The 19,362-nt window shown below is 42.9% G+C and overlaps 1 protein-coding gene across 1 annotated transcript in view; it reads right to left on the bottom strand.

The window, feature by feature from the left end:
• Window positions 1–4,091: 4,091 nt before the first annotated feature.
• Window positions 4,092–19,362, bottom strand: part of Sec24d (SEC24 homolog D, COPII coat complex component) — a 95,540-nt gene continuing 80,269 nt past the window's right edge. Inside the window, exons 16-23 of the mRNA XM_055628128.1 lie at window positions 17,946–18,042; window positions 17,678–17,823; window positions 16,294–16,432; window positions 15,565–15,683; window positions 12,627–12,806; window positions 10,638–10,829; window positions 8,826–8,915; window positions 4,092–4,891 (exon numbers count right to left, since the gene is read on the bottom strand). Of these exons, the coding sequence (XP_055484103.1) occupies window positions 4,751–4,891; window positions 8,826–8,915; window positions 10,638–10,829; window positions 12,627–12,806; window positions 15,565–15,683; window positions 16,294–16,432; window positions 17,678–17,823; window positions 17,946–18,042 (1,104 nt within the window). The 3' untranslated portion in view covers window positions 4,092–4,750. The remainder of the gene's footprint in view (window positions 4,892–8,825; window positions 8,916–10,637; window positions 10,830–12,626; window positions 12,807–15,564; window positions 15,684–16,293; window positions 16,433–17,677; window positions 17,824–17,945; window positions 18,043–19,362) is intronic.

Here is a 19,362-nt window from a genome sequence, read left to right as displayed (position 1 = left end):
GACAGTCTGGTGTTCACTTGGCTTAGGCCACTATGAGATCTGTTTTGCAGTTCATCTTACTGAGAGAGTTGACTTTTTTTTTTTTTTTTTAGTTTGAAGCTTAGCTCCACAGCTCATCCTCTGTAGAAAAGCAGGAAGATTAGAGTCAGTCAAGGAAAGAAGGTAAGATGTGGAATTCACGCATATGAAGTACAGTGTGGTGCCAGGTGTAAGGTGCATGGCTTTAATCCAGCACTTGGCAGGCAGAGGCAGTGGATCTTTGTGAGTTCATATGTCACAGAGTTCCATAGAAACAGATTTTTAGTTTAGTTCTCAATAGTACAAAGTTGTGGCACAGCCATATGTTTCCAGTTAAAGTTTCCAAAGCAGCATGCCTAACATTACATTAGCATTCAGTTCCAGGTGGGGTGGCCAGGGGAGTGCTCATTTATAGCAGGAACCATTTTCCCCTTGTCTTCCTTTCGAAGAATAGGCATTAGGAGGCACAAAGTGCTTAGACTTCATGCGTTACAGTGAGGTAGCTGATATCACCTACAATTATGTAGTGGAGAATGCTTGTGCCCAAGAAAACTGAGTCCTGTTAGAGCGAGAGCCCGCTTGAGATGGTCAGAAGTAACAAAGCTTGGTTGTGAAAGGTAAAGGTGTCCGTCGGCCTGGAAACCATGAGTGAGGCAGTTCACACGTTCACAGTTAGGGTAGGTCCTTGCTGCAGTGGCAGACCTGTGGCTCTGGTGGGTTGGGGAGCTACCTTTCAAGCCCTTGTGTGGAGAAACTTACTCATTCTACTAGAGGCAGGTGTGGGCCATCTCACTTGTAGACAGGTGAGATAGGTTTGTACAGCTGTCACTAGGAGTGATATCAGCCAATGCCTTAAAATGTTAAACCCTTTTGAATTGATAATTTACACTTTTTTATCAGTATGGCAGCCTTTATTTTAAAGTGTGCTGGAGGCCAGGAGTAAGAGCACTTGGCCAAGAGTGTATAAATGCTCTATATAATATCAGGGTCTATTTGGATGCTTATCATCGTCCAGTCCTGTATGTTTGTTGATGGAGTGTGATATTTAGCTGGAATCTCAAGTATATACCGTCAGTGGTGAAGCTATAAGTGTAGGCCTTCCTGTAACATTTCTTTAGCTGAAGGCTCATTTTCTGGATGACGGCACTGCCGCTCCTCCCAAGCCCTCCATCTACTCATATGAACATTGCTGGTCATACTGCACAGAGAAACAGCTAATGCCTTCAGTCTAAGTAATCTGGACTTTTCCAGTAAACATTTTCTCTAGGACTAGACAGAATGTTCAAATGACTGATACACGTATGCATTGTGGATCTTCCTCCTAACTGAAGATGCTTATTAACAGGAACAGTTAGATGAGGTAGATCCTCTCCCAAGCACTTGAGAATGGTTCAGAATCCTGAAAGTTCAACAGTGTGAAATGCACACACAACCAAGTATATACTGCAGAATTGAAGCAGGCCAGGAGTTTCCTCCATATGAGAATATTTGATGTTTTAGGCACATTTTACCTACATTTTAAACATAGGAATATTTGTTTGCATGTACTTTTTTTTTTTGATGGTTTGCTTCCGCTTCTAATCACTGAGTGCCTTAATTAATGCCCTGTCTTGAGTATATTAAAAAAAGGTGTGTGTGTGACTGAGTGTTCATGGCCTGATTAAGGAGGATATTATTTGCCATCAGTAGCTAATTGTCACACAGAAAATTGGGTAAGTTTGATGTTCAGTTGAAGTGGCCCCAATTGTTAGAAATTGACTCGCTAATTTACAGCCTTTGCTCATATATTCTTCTCATGAAGTTTCTTTAATTTAGATAGGTGAGGATACCATTCTTGTTTCAAAATGTGGCTTCTAATGCTGTGTGGCTAAGTTCACACCTGTTAGAGACTCCTACACATGAGCAAGCATTTACAGTTGTTAAGAGCATAGAAGGGTGACCAAATTATTACCAAGTTATCTTTGTGAATCTTTATCTTTTTTGAAAGCAAAGGACAAAAGGTCAAAAAAGTTTTCAGTGTATCCAGTTGTTTATACTGCTAAACCATTAAGACAATTGCTTAAATTACTTGGGAACCCAGCTGTCATTCAATACGTTTATGCCTTTCAAGACAGTTTCTAGATTGTCTTAAATAGTCTAAGGTCTGAGAATGTGGCTCAGTGGTAGAAAACTTGTCTGTCTTTCATGAAGCTTTGGGTTTGATCTCTAATACTATACAAACATTCATAATTCTATTGCAAAATTCAGAACAGTGTAGACAGTAATTTGTGTGTCAGTCAGCTTAGTCCCATTATCTTAAGTTTCAGTTCCATCCTGATATGATACGGGTCAGGATAGCACTTGAATATTAAGGGGTTGTTCCCAGTTGTGGCTGCCTCATTGAGCTCTGGTCAAATTAAAAGCTTACTGCTTTTCCTGGTAACTACCTTTATCTACTCTCCTGAGCTTATTCAGGTGCCTTAAGCTCTGAGTGGTAAGTCTTAGCCATTTACTTTATGAACACAGTAGTATGGATTCTCAATTTTTAAGTGTATGTTGCATAGTAAGTGCTGAATAAATAGTTTCTTAGTCCCTTTTTTATATTAATAATAATAATAATAGTAGTAATTCTTGGGGTGTATATATATATATATTTACATATTTACATATATATTTATTTATTTATTTAACTAGGCACTTGTATTTTAGTTTTAGGTGTTTCACCTGCACTGGTACATGCATGCTTGGTGCTGTGGAGAACCTGGAACTGGAGTTATGGATGGTTGTAAGCTACTGTGTGGGTGCTGGGAACTGAGCCCTCTGAGGAGCAGCCAGAACTCTGAACCTCTAGGCCATCTCTTCAGCCTCTCAGGATATTTTTAATAACCTTCTTTAAGATCTATTTCCCATTGATGCTTTTTTTTTTTTTTTTTAATTTCTGTCTTGAGAGAGCATTATCTGTGAAGACAAGCAACCAAGTAGTTTCCACTGAATAACCATCTTCCAGAGGTCTTGGACAGAGCCAACTTTGTGTGTTCTTTACTTAAATTAACAAAGCTTTAACCAACTCTCCATTTAATGATAGCCCCAACGGCAAAGGTAGCATGCTTTGTGACTAACAAGAACAGTAGAGTGCCTGAGAGATAGGAGATACAGAACCGAGATACAGAAAGGTTTCTTACTACCCCGATGTCACAGCTAGAAGTAGGAGCAATACGGAAGTCCATGTTGGCCGCAGGTCCTGCTGCAACATGCTCCCTTGGTCCCTTTGCTTCTGCTGACTGAGGCCACATTTGCTTTTACCCTACTTCTCTTAATGACAAATATCTTTAAATAAGTTTTTTAATCTGCTTTCTCCAAACACCTCCATTATTTGTTTTTTTGGACCTTCGGCTCTTGTTAAACATCCAAGTTGATCCAAATGTCCCACTAGTTGGCAAGCACAAGAGCATTTTACTAGGTCAGCGCATTTATCTGCTATTCTCGGTTTCAAGGCATCCACCAACCTGCAAACGACCCTTTCCAGCCACATGCTCACCAATGAAGTGCTGAGCTGCCGCAAGGCTGTCTTACGTAAAGGAAGCTAACAGGAGGAAGTTGCTGCCTGCAACAAGCATGGAAATGGAGATACGCCATAGGGGAGGGGTACTCCCTTGCACTGCAGCAATTAACATGTAGCATGTCTTGGATAAAGTTGAAGGCGCCATTCAAAGGCATTCTCCTAGGTTTACCTTCATATTAATAGTCCCATGTCATTAATAGTCATTTCTATTTATCTTTCTTACAAAGATATATTCAAGAACTTGAAAAAATGTTATACGAGAACTAATTGTTACTATGCACACTGAAGGCAACTTAGCCCAAGAAGCGAAGAGCAGAGTCCTCAGGTGTAAGCAGCTCAGCCAGAGAACTTGTAAAATGCCTTTCTCAAGGACTGTTTCTGACAGCCTGATACTCCTGAACATTTTACAAGGATAATTTTTTTATACAGATTCATTCTCAGCTATCCAGCTTGGGAGTTTTTGCCATGTACTTTTAATGATATCCTATTGCTTTTTAAATTCTCAAAAGACATAAAAAACAGTAAGCCAGAATACATGAAGTAATTTATTGATATTGGTTAAGATCCATTATATACAGGTAGAAACCATCAACATTGTACAAAGAACCATTAAGAATATAGATACCATTTTATAGACAAAACAACTGGAAAATATTTTAAACAATATATAATTATGAAAAAAGGAGAACACAAATTGTTCTACCAGGCATATTTCAAGGTTTTAAAAAGTCTGCTGTGCAGATCTTCTGTTGAAAAAAAAAAAATCTGTTTAATGTAGTCATGGGGTTTTTAAAGCATTAGGTATAAGATAAAAATGAAGTCTTTTCCTCATGCCGAAAGAGAGAGGAACCAAGACAATTGTACTGTGAATCTATACAGTTTGAAAAATAATTTATAAATTTAGCACAAAGAAAGAAAATTGAGACTGCAAATGGTCCTGTAAACTATGTATTTATGAAATGCAAACTGTCAGCTTGAGAAGTTACAAGTTGGACAGCCAGAATAGACTGTTCCCTTTATGATTCCTCCATGGGCTCACTACCCAAGCACCAAAGCTGAAGGTCTTTGTGCTGTCTTGGCAAGCTGTCTTGAAAGTAATCAAGAAATTTAAAACTAGCCTACTATCATCGAAAAATTAGGCACCAAGTCAGAGACTGTCTCTTCAGCAACCTCAGTGGGAGAGGACAGCACTCAGTTAAGCAGCTGACAGATCTCCTTGTGAACACAGCAGAGGAAGTCCACATAGGAGGATCCTCCGTAGAGTCCTTTATCTTCCACCAGGAACTGCCGGAAAACCATCTCCCGCTGCTCACGCTGCTTCACTATGATGAGCTATGAAAACCCAACAACAGCTGGTTAGACACGCGCTGAGCATAAGGTCCCACAATCTCACTTGCTTCAGTCCCACCAAACATGGTAGGAGTGAAAAGCCTGGATGATGTGAACATACCTGTTTGTGTGGGTTTTTAATTTTGTGTGTGTGTGTGTGTGTGTGTGTGTGTGTGTGTGTGTGTGTGTGTAGGAATGTACAAATCCATGTAGGTGCCCAGATAATCACTGTCACCTAAGTCTCAAAGGACAGGGTAGGTCAGAGAACATTCTGGAGTGGTATACTGCATAGCAGAATTTGGACAGCTGGCAGGTAAATTATTACAGACGTTTAGAGGGTGGTAAGGGTTAGAGACAATTACCATGATAAGGAGTTTGGGCCTTTTGCAGGACATGAATGCAGAGAAGGATGAAAGAAGAGCCAACAGGTAGCAGTAGGTACACTAGTGAGATGAAGATAACTAGATGAAGGTCTAGGGAATTGCTGCAAGGCTAGCTGGGTGGTGGCCAGAATATGAATAAAGGATCGAGATGAAAAGGAGTAAATGTGAGAGACTAAAACAACTACTGCTGCTCATGGCAACAGACTGCACTGCCCTCAGTGCAGCTACAGCTCCGTCGACTAGTGTGTACTCACAGCCCTAACTGCCAGGTGCTGTGAATGCAAGAAACGATGGATCTGTGAAATGTAATATGAAAATGTAGAAAATCTCCGTATGGTTTATAGTGATTCTGTGTGGAAATGCTAACACTGCTTCCTACATCAAGAAGGGCCATGGCCCCAGGCACTGCTTTCCTTGGTGAGACCACAGTTAGCACCCGCAACTGTAGAGTAGGAATATATGCAACATGGCCAGGAGGCCAAGGATCCTAAACAGACCACCTGTGGTTCAAGTTCAGGTTGCTGTCTTAAAGCACCTTTGGAGAGATTTCCTTTAAGGGATGTCCTACTTTACTTCTCTGTTGCTGTGATGAAATACTGCCTAAAACCAACTTGGGGAGACAAAGGGTTTATTTTGGTTTATGGGTTATAGTCTACTACTGAAGGAAGCCAGGGCATGAACATAGAGGCAGGAACTGAAGCAGAGACCACACAGAAACCTGCTTACTCGCTTTCTCAGCTACCGTTTTTATACAACCCAGGTCACCTGCCCAGAGATGGCACTGCCCGCACAGGATTAGACTTCCTACGTCAGTTGGTAATCACAAGAATGCTCTACACACATGCTCACAGACCAGCCCAAAAGAGGCAATGTCTTAGTTGCAGTCTACTCTCCCCATGTGTGTAAAGGTAACAACTGACAATAGCTTTGCCAAAGGGTTATTTTGTCTGTCTGTATAGGAATAGAATGTGCCCATGCATGGCTTTGAGAAAGGAAGTTATTCTTTCCCAGCCTAGCATGGCTGCCACCAATACCTGGAAATCCACTGTCTTTAGCAATTCGGTAGTTTCTGTGAAAGTGGGGTTGGGGGTGGTGGTGAGTCATTTCATTATTATTATGAAAATCTCTCTTATAAGCTTAGAGAATAGAACTTTTGCTGAACCTCACAGGTAATAATACACTTTGAGATCACTTAAAAGTGCTATCCTAATGTGTAATCAAGCTGTTTGTTTAAATTGCCTTTAAGAGAACAACCAACTTTACCTGCCTTGGGCTTCCCATGTAATCAAGTTTCACAAACTAAGGTAACACCTAGCCCACGAGTAATACATGTGAATTTTATGTTTAGCAATTTGCTGAAAATTGCAAATAGGCTAAAAATTGTCTAACAAAATAAAGAGCCACCATAAACGCTGAAAGCAACATGGATATTGCTTGATAAACAATGATGTTTGTGATACTATTTGTCATCTGGGTCAGTTGAAGTCAGTGACTTAATCCCTTGTAGAACTCTATTGAAGATGCCTGTGAAATATCCCTCATTCCTTCACTTTCTGTACTGTCAATAAAGAGAGAGGAGAGGTCTTTACTAGAGTCAGATAGACACACAAGGCCAGGGACAGACAGAGTCTCAAGATAGCCTTCAGGCAAGTAAAGAGTCAGATTCATACAACAGACAGAACATGATGGAAGACATAAGAGAAAGATGTCAGAATGCCAGTCTGGGCTCATTCAATGGAAACAAGTGCTTCATTATTTTTTTCTTACTGCATTCTAAACAACCACATTTTGTTATCCCAAGTGAAGAATGTCTAATGAGTTAAATCTACAGAATGAAGGAGATTGAGTTAGCACGAACTTTCTCTGGAAGCCTGGTAGATAATTTGATGACTGATGTGAAGCGGTTGTTCCAGAATGAATGAAGAAGGGGAAGGAAATCCCAGAGAAGCAGCCACTTCTGTGAAAGAAGAATTATCGGTTGCGGGAAAGTACAAGTGGGGAGGAACTCGGAACAGGTTCTAAGGAAGGGCTGTAACTAAAGATCGAACACAGAACAGAAAGAGCAGGGACTAAAAGGGAGGCAGCTGATGTCCATCTTCTGGGAGGACACTAGGATAGACACGGTGTCATAATGCAGCTGCAACTCCAGAACCGCAACTGCTGGGGCGCTGCTGTGGCCTGGCCTTGCATCTGCCATGAGATAATGCGGGATGCTGACTAAATTGGCTGGCTCCTTCGAGCTAGTTTCACCAGTTTGTGAGATCGAGAGGGGCATGGAAATGGATGGACCAAGTGGAGCAGGCATGCTATCATTCCTTTAGGCTGTGACATGTTGGTTTGATACGTTTCGAACTGTCTATAGAGATATCCACCCTGGGAAAGTCAGAGGAATCTAAAAGCAACCGTAGATGCATTTCCACGTAAGTAACAGTAGCAGTAGATGCATTTCCACATAAGAAAATTTGGTAACTGTCCTAGCTGCTTCTGTTCTAGACACACGCCAGAATAAAGTTTATCCCTAGCTATTTATTTTACAGCCAATGTTGAAACGAATGACCTTAACTCAAGGGTTATCAGAGTAAGGGAGAAACAGCATTGGAGAGAAAAGGCTTGTTTTCTTCTTGGAAGGAGGGGCCAGAAGGCACAGGGTGACCTCCATGGCCTGACCCATCTTTTCCCTGTCAGTGTGCATGCACAGGGGTGCAGCTACTGCAGCTGGGATGAAGGAGACCACTGTCACCGTGCATTATCAGTGCCAGAGGCTTTCAATTTGTGCTTCCTGGGAGTTCAAGGTGTCGCTGTATTCATCTGCCAACTCCAGGGGGTGCTCTGTGGAGTATCTCGGCTTCTCTTCAGCAACTAGCCCTGCATTTACTCTGAGCCCATGAGGCAGGGAAACAGTTCTGGAATGTCACATGTTCACCCAGATGCCTAGAGACTGTGAAGCGGTTGTATTTACCTCAGCTCTACTTAGAGTTGATGTCTGTACACAGGAGTTACTACTATGGTTATGAGTATTGATTGAGATGAGCATCCAGTCTGCATGGCAAGAGGAAACTGACCTCACAGCAGGCTGGTCATGCAGAGGCCTGCGTCTAATAGCAAGGAGACTACCTGGAGTGTTCCCAGAGAAAGCTCCACATCCAGGAGGCTCCAGCACATAGCTTACAGAAGGAGATGGGTACAAGCAGCTTGGACTTGGCCACTAAGACCTTCTTGGAACAAAGACATTATTTTTATCCAAATGGAACATAATAAAATGGTTGAGGTATAGAACAAAACATTTTACCATGTCCTGAATGATATTCTCTGATTACATAACATAAGTCACCAAAGGGAAAGTTATTTCAAAGGTTGTTAATGACAGCAGTTGTTTCTACACCACAAGGAAGGCCATCATGATCACTAAGTTTTATATAGAAAGAAAAGCCATGATCATAGCTGCTTATTTTTGTGCTTGTGCCTATTAAGTAGACAGACATCTATCAAAGGTCAAATATGCATACAAGAGGTTTTTTGATGAGATAAAGGAAAAGAGGAAAATCTCATCTTACCTTCATGGAGTATGGCTTCTTTTGCTGGATATTATTCATTATGATTCTGAGCTGTTGAGAGTGTGGATTTCCCAGCTCAGGCAGCGATGTCTAAATGGAAGAGCACCACAATTTCAGTGCAACTTGAGATACTTGGAACAGAGGCAGCAATACAAGACCCCCAGAATGATAAAAGCATCCCTCTACTGTCACATAGACTAGGTACTGGCTTAGTTCCTTTACCTGAAAACTGAGGAAAACTGAACTATACATACTCATTTTTATTAGCATACATTTTCCACCAACGACCCAGTTATCGCTTTTGGAAATATAGGTCATTACTGCAATGTGGCAACAGGTCAGCAACAGGTGTGTTTCTTGGAAAGGGCAGCTTTGGGTCATCTCTGAGGAAGGCGATCATCAAGGCCACATGGGGAGACAAAAGGATGTGCCTTTTCCTTGTTTAAAAAAATGCTGTAGTGTTCCAACATTGAAGTAACAAGCGAGTGCTGATTCTCAAGAGCTGTCTTTTACATTTCCATGACATCTGTTTAGTGTGCAAAACAGCACAGCTGCATTAGGAGTCAGGCAGGTAAGACGGAGCAGGATGCTGATGCTGCCTTCTCAGCGAGAAGGTACCAAATCCACTCAACACACTTCCTGTGCGTTAGCTACGGGGCAGGGTGAGAATGTGCTACAGGAAAGCTGCAGGTCTCAGGGGAGTTTACAGCCAGTGTATTTCACAGGATTTCTGAGGGGGCCAGAATATTCATCACTAGTGCTCACAGTACATCCCTCATGTATGTTTTATGGCATTATGGTGAATCATTTTATTCAAGAAGTATTGTTAACTATATAGCACATAGTGCCAAATGAGGCTAAAAATAAAGTAACCCTATCTGGATTTTAATTTTGTTCCTTTTTTTTTTTTTTTTTTTTTAAATAGTGAGATGGTGCCCTGTGAAAAGCACAAATGTGGTGGAGACCCACTATTCATGTGCACCGAGGGCCTGCAAGGAAGGCTGCAACAAATGTTAACCCACGCTAGTGCTGAGCTTTCCTAAGACATTTTGATATTCATCTCTTCATCAACACACACTTTCTTTTGTCATAATTAGCAGAAGGTGGGATTGCTTAGGGATTAGGAAAGGGTTGGGGGCATGATCTGTTTTGTGCCTCATTAATCTTAGTATGTAGCGAAAAACCTAGGATGGACTCTGAATGTTCACGAACAGGCAGTTCAACATCAAGGCCGAAGAAACTGAGTTGAAAATGTATGCAAGCGGTACCTCTGACCTTACCACCAGCAAGAAGCCGCTCTTGGCTTCGCTAGTTCATCAGGAACACACTACTGCGCCATCTACCTCACTGATGTGTCAGGCGAATGAAACAGGATGTTAGGCTTAAAATGCATGCACTGGAAGAGTTGTCAATGTTTGCATGCATGAGAACACGTGGGGGGGGGTGTGTGCGCGCACATGTGTGTATGCCACATATGTGCAGATACTCATGAAGGCCAGAAGAAGATGTCAGATCCCCTGCATCTGGAGTTACAGGCAAATATAAGCTTCCTAATGCGGGTGGTAGGAATTGAACTTGGGTCCTCTGCAAGGACAGGAGGCATTCTAAACCTCGAGTCATCTCTCTATATTATCAATTTCTATTGAAGCCTTGTTTAGAGTAACACTTCATTACATTATTTTACGTTTTCTAGTTTTTAGTCATCAAAATATGCTTCTCATGTAGAACTATATAAACACACGCTGTTTTTCTTCTTTGTATCACATGAATTTTAAGAAATCGTATTTAGCACAAAATTGAAAAGACACTCACCAGATCTGTGTTGACATGTGCAAACGATGGCACATTAAATATTCCTTGAATCAGCTCTGGTGGGCTGCTCACTCCTAACCACAAGAACATGTTCAGACCGTTAGCCAACAGGAACATTCCTTCTTCAGAGAGTCGAGACTCGGAGCAGCGGACGGCGGGAGGCAGCGCAGTGCTCTTCACATCTAACGTGTGCTGTTCGGGCAGAGTCAAGAGACCTAAGAATGCTTTCCTCTCTCGTGCTTTTCATTTCCTTTCTCTTCCCCCTTTCCTCTTTTGCAGTGCATAGTTAATTAAACCCTCCTTGGTATAGACAATCTCTGCCTTGTGCAGCTGATGGTCTTTTGGAGGAAGAAAGACAACACAACACACACATATCTAAAACTGTAGATGGTGTTAAGAGCTATGTGGAAAGCAAATGGCGAGTAGGAAAACTGCCAGTGGTTGGGTCAGGGAGCTAGGAAGGCTCTGGCAAAGGTACATTTTGAGTAAAGCTACCTGAGGATGCAAGAACTGAGGAGCCGAGCCTGGGGATATTTAAGGAAGAACATTCCAGACATACAGAAAAATGTATGCAAAGGCCCTGAGGTAAGAACCTGGCTAGGGTGTCTGAGGGTCAGCAAAGAGACCTGCATGACTGGCACAAAACGAGAGGAACAGAAGGCAGGGCTCAGACAGAACGGGGCAAAGAAGGGACAACACTGGCCAGAGATGTTCTGGGCTGGCCTGAGGAGAGATAGGCTGCCAGTCATCTGAATGGGCTCACTCTGCCCTGATCTCTGACCTGCAAGCAGACTGAAGAAGAGGCAATGGTGGGAACACAGAGACGGGCTAGGCCGAGAAGGCAGGAGGACGGTGATCATGTCTGTGTCTGGTGGCAACAAGTAAGGGACAAAAAGTGGTTATACTGTGGATATCCCAGAAGAGCTGGCCTGTTTGCTGACAGTAGACGTGGTAGAGAGGAAACAGTGAGAATGGCTAAGACATGCCAGCCAGAGAACATGAAGGCAGAAGGCAGAAGGACTCGGGAGAAGCCCCAGCAGGGTCAGACCAGCAGCTTTCCAATGTCTCCTGTACATCCAGAGACAGGAATGTGTGGCCAGCAGTGAGTAAATGATATCTAAAACCCAGAACACAAGGACCTCTAAGGAATGGAATGAAGGTAAGAAAGAAGCTGCCCAGAGGCTGGGCTCTAGTTTCTTTTCTGTGACCCACCCACTGTTGACGACCCAATTTTATGTGACAATCAATCATTTGAAATAATTCATTTCTTACCCTCGCATCCACTGAGATGATATCTTTTTATTTCTAACATTTTATCCTGACTGAGTTATTGTTAAGTACCTACTGTTTGCTAGGAGGAATTGCACAGTCTGTCAGTCTTCTAGATCCCGGGGAGAAACAGTCCAGGCAGAGTGAAGGGCAATCCACAAAGTGGAATCCATTGCCATGTGAACCCCTGAGGACAAGAGCAGCTGGGCTCTTGCATGGCACAGGAATCCTCATCTGCAGTTCTCGTGTGTGTGTGTGTGTGTGTGTGTGTGTGTGTGTGTGTGTGTGTGTTCATCTGTAAGCCCCTGACTGCAACTGAGAAAAGCCAGTCTGAGTAAACATGCAAACTCTTCACAAACTCTCAAGACAGTCACACAGTATATGAAATCAGATCATCCACGCCCACAGAACATTCCCCCAGCAGGTATGGAAGTGGTCTTGTATAATGCTGAAGTTTTCCAGCACCAACTTATTTATAGACTTCTAAAAGTGCCCACTTAATTGATTAGTGCCAATTTAAGAATGATGCAGAAAGGGAAGCAATCTGACCGACCCAGTGACAGGACTCCTCACATCCTTTCTCAGCCACTCTGAGCACATGCAACTTGCTCAAAGAGCCCAGGCCACACGCTTCTGACTCTGAATTTCTTAGGAGCAAGCACCCAGCACATGTTTCCCTCCCAAACAGCTCTAGGGAATACACAGTCACCACACGCTTACTATTGGCAGGAGCTGTGGGTAGAAGAAGAGCTGGGACTCAGCCACGCCCATGGTCATGACCAGCTGCCGCTGGTAGGCCCGCTCATCAGTGGAGATCTCTGGCCTACTGAGCAGCACACAGTTCTTCAGCAAACAGTTCATGTACACGGGCAGAACTTTCATGGAATCTGGCAGTATAAGCTGAAAGAGAAAACATTCGTTTCGTGAGCCTGTCCTAGTTTTTGCTCTCTCTTCTTACACATGTTTATGTCTGTGTGTGCGTGTGTGTGTGTTTGTATGCATGCAGACCAGAAGACGTGTCATCGGTTTTTAATGTAAAATCTTCCCTGAGGTTCCCCGGTTCCCCCATATTTAAATTACCTTGGAGAGAAAAGGTACTGGTTAGGGGTGAGCCAAAATTCACGAAACGTTGGTTTGACTGAGTTTGTAAAATTTATTTGCATTTCCTAATGGCAGAGCAGTAATGAACAAAAACATTAGCAATTTTGTAGTTAAAGTCTTTGCCTGACCTTTTTTTTTTTTGAAGAAGGACTTCAGTGATATTTTAAATAAAATATATATATATATATTTTAAGTTTTGGGTGTTCAAATGTATGTCTGTGCAGTAGGTGAATAGCTAGTGCTCTCAAAGGTCAGAAGAGGACACAGGATGCCCGGAACTGGAGTCATAGATGGTTGTGAGCCAAAATGTGGGTGCTGGGAATCAAACTCAATCCTCTAAAAGAATAACAAGTGTTCTTAAATGCTGAGCCATCTCTCCAGCCCCTGGCTTGCCTTTGGAAGAGCATTTTATTCCCCAATAATATGTGACTTATTTGATTTCATAAAGATGACTAACTCTCTTCTGCAAACTTGAACATTTGCTGGAACTTTTTTTTTTTTTTTTTTCTTGACTGTTCTCATAGCTGGGCCTCTACGTCAAAATGGTGCCTCCTTAAATTCTGCATCCAAGTGGCTTCTCTTGCCTTTAGTAACTGAGTAAAAGCAGTCCACGCAAGTTTGTTATACAATCAAAGTATGTATTTTGATGGTCTGGCTTGGTGCTGGGGTCTGGATAAAGACACAGCATTTAAGGCTTGGTCCTCAGTGCACTGGTGTTTAGAGGTGGGTGTTAGAGGTGACTGGAGTGTTAGGGCCCTAGCTTCATTGGGTGGTTTAAAGGTGCAACTGAAAGGCTCAGACGGAAAAAGAAACATCTAATTTTAAATGGAGCAAGAATCATCTCTAGTGACCCAACCTTAGTAAAACAAGTATCAAAATGGCTTGCTCACCAATTTTTAAGCCATAAAAATAGATAACCTAGTGTAGACATAATTCCTCTAACTTTTAAACCAGAATGAAATCGTAAGTTTTATTTTTCTCCTTAAACAAGCCACAGATTGTTTTTTCATTTAAGGCCTTTAAAGGCAAAAGCATTTTAATATTAGCAAATAAACTCTGGGCCTGCTCTATGTCGACTGTTCCTTCTGAAAGGTGAGACACTCCAGAGGCAGAAGAGTATCTTCCAGATATCCAAGACAAGGAGTAAAGATGGCTGCACAGTGCCAAAGCGCTCATGGCTGGACTCCGTCTACGCTGGATTCCACAAGCACCTGGTGGGCTCACATGACTCAAACAAGCACTATCCAACTATGCTTGTCTGCCTGCCTGTTTTGTCTGTCTGCCTGCATTTTTTCTCCTTCCTTCCTTCCTTCCTTCCTTCCTTCCTTCCTTCCTTCCTTCCTTCCTTCCTTCCTTCCTTCCTTCCCCCTTCCCTTACTTCCTTCATTTGTTTTAAGACAGAATCTCATATAGCTTCGGTAAGCCTCAATAACCTTAAACCCCTGATCCTGTTTCCTCCTCAGGCGTATGCCACTATGCCTGGCTTACGCAATAGTACAGAGACTTGAGTCAACTAAAGTGAAAATATCCTGAATAATAAAGAGACCTGAACAGCCATATAGCTTTAGCAGTTGGCTGCATAACTGTCAATTCAGAAGTTAAAAGAATGGATGACTAATCACTTCAAGCAACACAAAAAAGGAACTTTCCTCAAAAGTGCAGGGTAACAAATGTTTGTCTTATTTTCTTCCTTTACTCAGTTGCTGAATTCAGAAGCAAACTTTGTCTGTATTCTCCTCCTGCTTACAGCGTCCTCCAAGGTGGACTAACTAACCACTTAAAGAATGAGTTACAAAAATTTTCCACCAGTTGCTCACAGAACTCCTTCTTAAGCAAAATTAGATAGTCAGTATTCAGCTATGGAAACCAGCACCTAGCTCTACTGACACAGGGAAGAATGGGAAGCAGAGGATACAGGCAGAACACCCGGCTTAACTTTCTAAGACAAGTTTACCCAAGAGATCTAAATTCTCAGATTACTTACATGATGGCCAGAAACAATTGTTTCAAAGTGATTTTTATTAATAATGTTTACACGGGGGCTGGAGGATTGCCTGAGTCTAGACAGGTGCAGGCCAGCCAGGTCTACATAGGAAGACTTTGACCTTGTCTCACTATGTAACTTTTAAATGAAAATAACTCCACCACTTATGTAACAAATCATATTTTACTTTTTAGAGCACCAGTGTCATTACTGCCGTCAGTTCATGGCAACATTATCTATGTGCCTAAAATGTACTTATGCATGCACATTTTCCAACAAAACACCTAAGCTGATATGCAAAAGAGAATCCTGGTATATTAGGACATTCTTCTGTTTATAAACAGTGTGGTTGTGGACTGTCGTAATTTTCGTTCAGACACTTTGTAGAAAGCCAAGTTTCTTTTTCGATGTTGGCTATGAAGGTATGTAAGTCCACTGTTGCCATCCTCCCACCCCCACCCAGCCACACCCTCAGTTTACCTGACTGCATGCTCCACTTTGAAGCATCTGGGTGCAGAAGCTGCACACGCTTGCTCTGTGTATGCTGGCTGCTCAGCACAGCAGGGAACTCACCTGGCTTGCTGCAGACGGACTCGCACAGTGCTTCCGGTAACATGCCAACATATGGGCAGTCTGATTAACTAGAATTTCCCGGATGACCTTCATAGGCTGGTTCAAAACTGCTTTAAAAGCTAGAGACACAGAACCACAAATAGAAAAGCTTTAGGGACTGATTTCTTCAATAACAAAGAGCAAGTTGCTGTTATCTTCTGACTACCAAACAAGGATAATGTTCTTGCTACTGCTCCTCTTTTGAGTTAATAGGATGATCTTGGCGATGAAGGGCAATGGTCTATTAGAGCAAATGGTTACACAGATCCAGGTTTATCTTGGGACTACTAGAAGTAGAATTCTATACACAGAAAAGGCAGGCCAGTTTTCTCCCCAAGCCCTGACTTCTGCAGGCTGGAATGCTCTCTTCCATACCTTAAGAATAGACTTTCAGAAGGGAAGTCAAAGAAATCATCCATCCTGCTTCTTAGTTATCAGGGCACAGACAGTTAACATTGGTGTCAGTCAGCAATGCTAGACACTCGTAAATGTCACCATCAGATTCCTCACTAGGAAGAAAACTCAAGCCAAATCTGTGTGGCCTGGCCCTGGAGAGGCTGGTCTCCTCATTATGGCTGGAGGTGCTGGCCATTCTTTAACCTTCGACTTTACCCGTATTTTCCAGCTTCTGACTAGTTACCCACTGAGTCTCGACTGAATCGCCGAGCTATGACATTAGCAAGATGCTACCTGACTTGGCAAAGAAGTTGATAAGGGCATCCGTTTCACAGCTCTTATAGAGGTCTGCTAGCTGGGTGCTGCAGTTTAAGGCGAGATTGTGAATCCGAAGTCTTCGCCGACCGCCGATGGTCGTGTAGAGCACAGCACACTGTGGAAGCAATGGGGAGGTAAGGGTATTGCTGACCAGATCCAGCTGAGCCAGTTTAATCCTACTGGCATGTATCGAACAGTGTGCACAGATGTGCCATTTCTAAAAATTCCCAGGGTTTTCTTCATTATTCTTAAAGACTGAAAAAACACCTCGGGGGAAGAATGACTAATTCATTCACTGTAGCATTTCAACGGTTTAAGCTATCAAGCTAGTCACATTTCACACTCATCTGCATCTCACAGATCTTACTACCAAGCATCTCGGGCCAGAAACAAAATCGGCATGCATTCCTAGCCCTGCCCAAGGCTCACTTGCCATGAGACGACAAGGCTGGTTTTGGCCATGCACTGGGGCCTACGGGAACACAGCCACTACCCAAGCACCTGCAATCTAAAACCAAGTATTCAAGCTCGTCCTCACCTACGTCAAGCTCTCTACCTTGTAAGTGTGAAGTGATGTTTGAAAACGATGATCTTTACATATTTTGTTTTATTTCTTGATATATTACTTAATTGATTTACTCAGAGCCAGCCCTGTCCCATTTGTTTAGGATATAACGCTTTAGCATAATCCTAGAGGCCAAATACACTGAAGCTCTAACCCTTGGCCCAGCACCTTAGAATAAAACTTCATATGGAGGTAGGACCTTTATTTAATTTTTATTTTTGAGATTAATATAATCACATCTCTCCCCTCCTTTTCCTTTCCCCAAACCCTTTCCGTACACCCCTCCGCACTCTCCTTAAAATGCACGGCCTCTTATTTCACTAATAGTTACTGCCTGTACATCAGCATATGTAAATATGTATTCATTCCTCACTATATAAACTGTTCAGTCCAAATAATATTGCTTGTAAGTATATTTTTAGGTCTGATGGTCTGGCACTTGGACAACCAATTGGTGTGCTCTTCCTTAGGGAAGACCATGGAGGAAATACCTTTAAAAGGGTGAATTGACTAAAAAGAACTAATTAGGACGGGGTCACATGAGTTCAAGAACCTTGGACTCAGACACTTCACAGAAACCAGGTTGTTGATGCCTGACACTTCCCATCAGCTGGCCAGGCCAAGGGCTGCTGTGTCACATAAGATGCTACTTACATTTGTATACTCATCAACCTGTGGGTAAACCACGGAAGAGTGACCTAAGGACTCGTGCCTTGGAGAAAGAGGTGGGCTTTGCTGTGAAGGGGTGCCACAGTTGGTGCCACATCATAGAGGTCAGAGCGGGTACTTAATCACCTGGATCAGGGCTCCGGCATCCTCGCTCAGCTTGTCATCGTGCTTGAACTCGACCGTCACAGCCTTGTCACAGTCGACGGCCGCCATTTCCACGTCTGTGGTGTTGTTCATTAATATTCCACCGAAGAAGTCAGTGGCCCTGAAACCTGAAGTGCGGGAAGAAAGGAAATGTTGCTGGTTTGAACATCGCTGTGCTTTGCAGTGCCGTAATTTAAAGAGAAAATGATTACGCCGAGGAGACGTGAAATGATGAGAGTGTGACAGACACCTGTACTGGTGCGGACCCTCATAATAGCATCGAAGCCTATTTTCTTTTCGATATCATTTCGGAGGTCATTCAGAAATCGCTGGCTATCCGTCTGTATCTAAAAGAGAAAAAGTGTGATCAGTGACCACAAGGTGGCAGTAAACGACTTCAAAGAATTTGTATATTTTGTATATTTTCTTTCAGCACACTTACATGTATATCTTATGTACATATATAATCTTATGAAAATACATAATCTTTTGTCAGTGACTCTTAAGTTCTAATAAATAAAGCCCTTACCTATTTTTTCATCTTCATAACATTTGGACAGGAAGATCACTTACTAAATTTTATTTTGCAAATGAAAAAAAATAGCATAAGTAATTTATTCCGGAGTTTTTAGTATTGGACATTGGAAAAAAGGCATTGCTCAACATAGTCGGTGAGGCTGGGAAAAGACACTGTAATGGCAGAGATGGGAGAGGATTTGGGAGGCATCTTTTTTTGGGGGCGGTTAAAAACCATTTTTATCAACATCTTAGTATTTTGAACATTAGTTGTTGGTATGTTACTATACCATTTCTTTTTTTAAATTTTTATTAATTACAGTTTATTTACTTTGTATCCCACCTGTTGCTCCCTTCCTCTTTCCTTCCTAACCCCACCCTCCCTCCCTCTTCTCCACCCATGCCCCTCCCCAAGTCCACTGATAGGAGAGGACCTCTTCCCCTTCCTTCTGATCATGGTCTATCAGGTCTTATCAGGACTGGCTGCATTGTCTTCCTCTGTGGTCTGGCAAGGCTGCTCCCCCCTCAGGGAGAGGTGATCAAAGAGCCAGCCCCTGAGTTCATATCAGAGACAGTCCCTGTTCCTGTTACTATGGCACCCACTTGGAGACTGAGCTGCCATGGGCTACATCTGAGCAGAGCTTCTAGGTTATCTCCATGCATGGTCCTTGGTTGGAGTATCAGTCTCAGAAAACACCCCTGGGGGCACAACTTTCTTAACTCATGAGCTAAGCATCAGACTTCAAGTGGGCTGGGGAGATGGCTCAGCCCTTAAACCCACTCATTGTGCCAGCTTAAAGAGTCTGGCCCTGAACCACGTGTCAAAACTCAAGACAGACAAAACCACAACAAACAGGTGTGCTAGGTAGCTCGAAGCTGTAATCCCAAATCTCCTAGGGTAAGGTAGGAGGCAGGGACAGAAGAAGCCACCAGGTGGCTTGTCAGGCAGGCCAGCCTAGGGCAGCGCACTGTGCGCTAGCAGTAGAGTCAGGGCAGACTGTACTCCATCTAGATGACAGGAGAGAGCTGACTCCTGAAAGCCCTGCCTTGCCCTCGGGAAGCACTCAGCGCCACAGGTACACCTGTACCCACGTGCCCCCACGCCACACACACACACACACACACACACACACACACACACACACACACAC

Source organism: Psammomys obesus, unplaced genomic scaffold (genome assembly GCF_907164565.1).
Source record: "Psammomys obesus unplaced genomic scaffold, mPsaObe1.curated_primary_1811, whole genome shotgun sequence".
Classification (NCBI taxonomy): domain Eukaryota; kingdom Metazoa; phylum Chordata; class Mammalia; order Rodentia; family Muridae; genus Psammomys; species Psammomys obesus.
The sequence above is the reverse complement of the archived record's forward strand: the minus strand, read 5'-3'. Positions and strand labels throughout refer to the sequence as shown.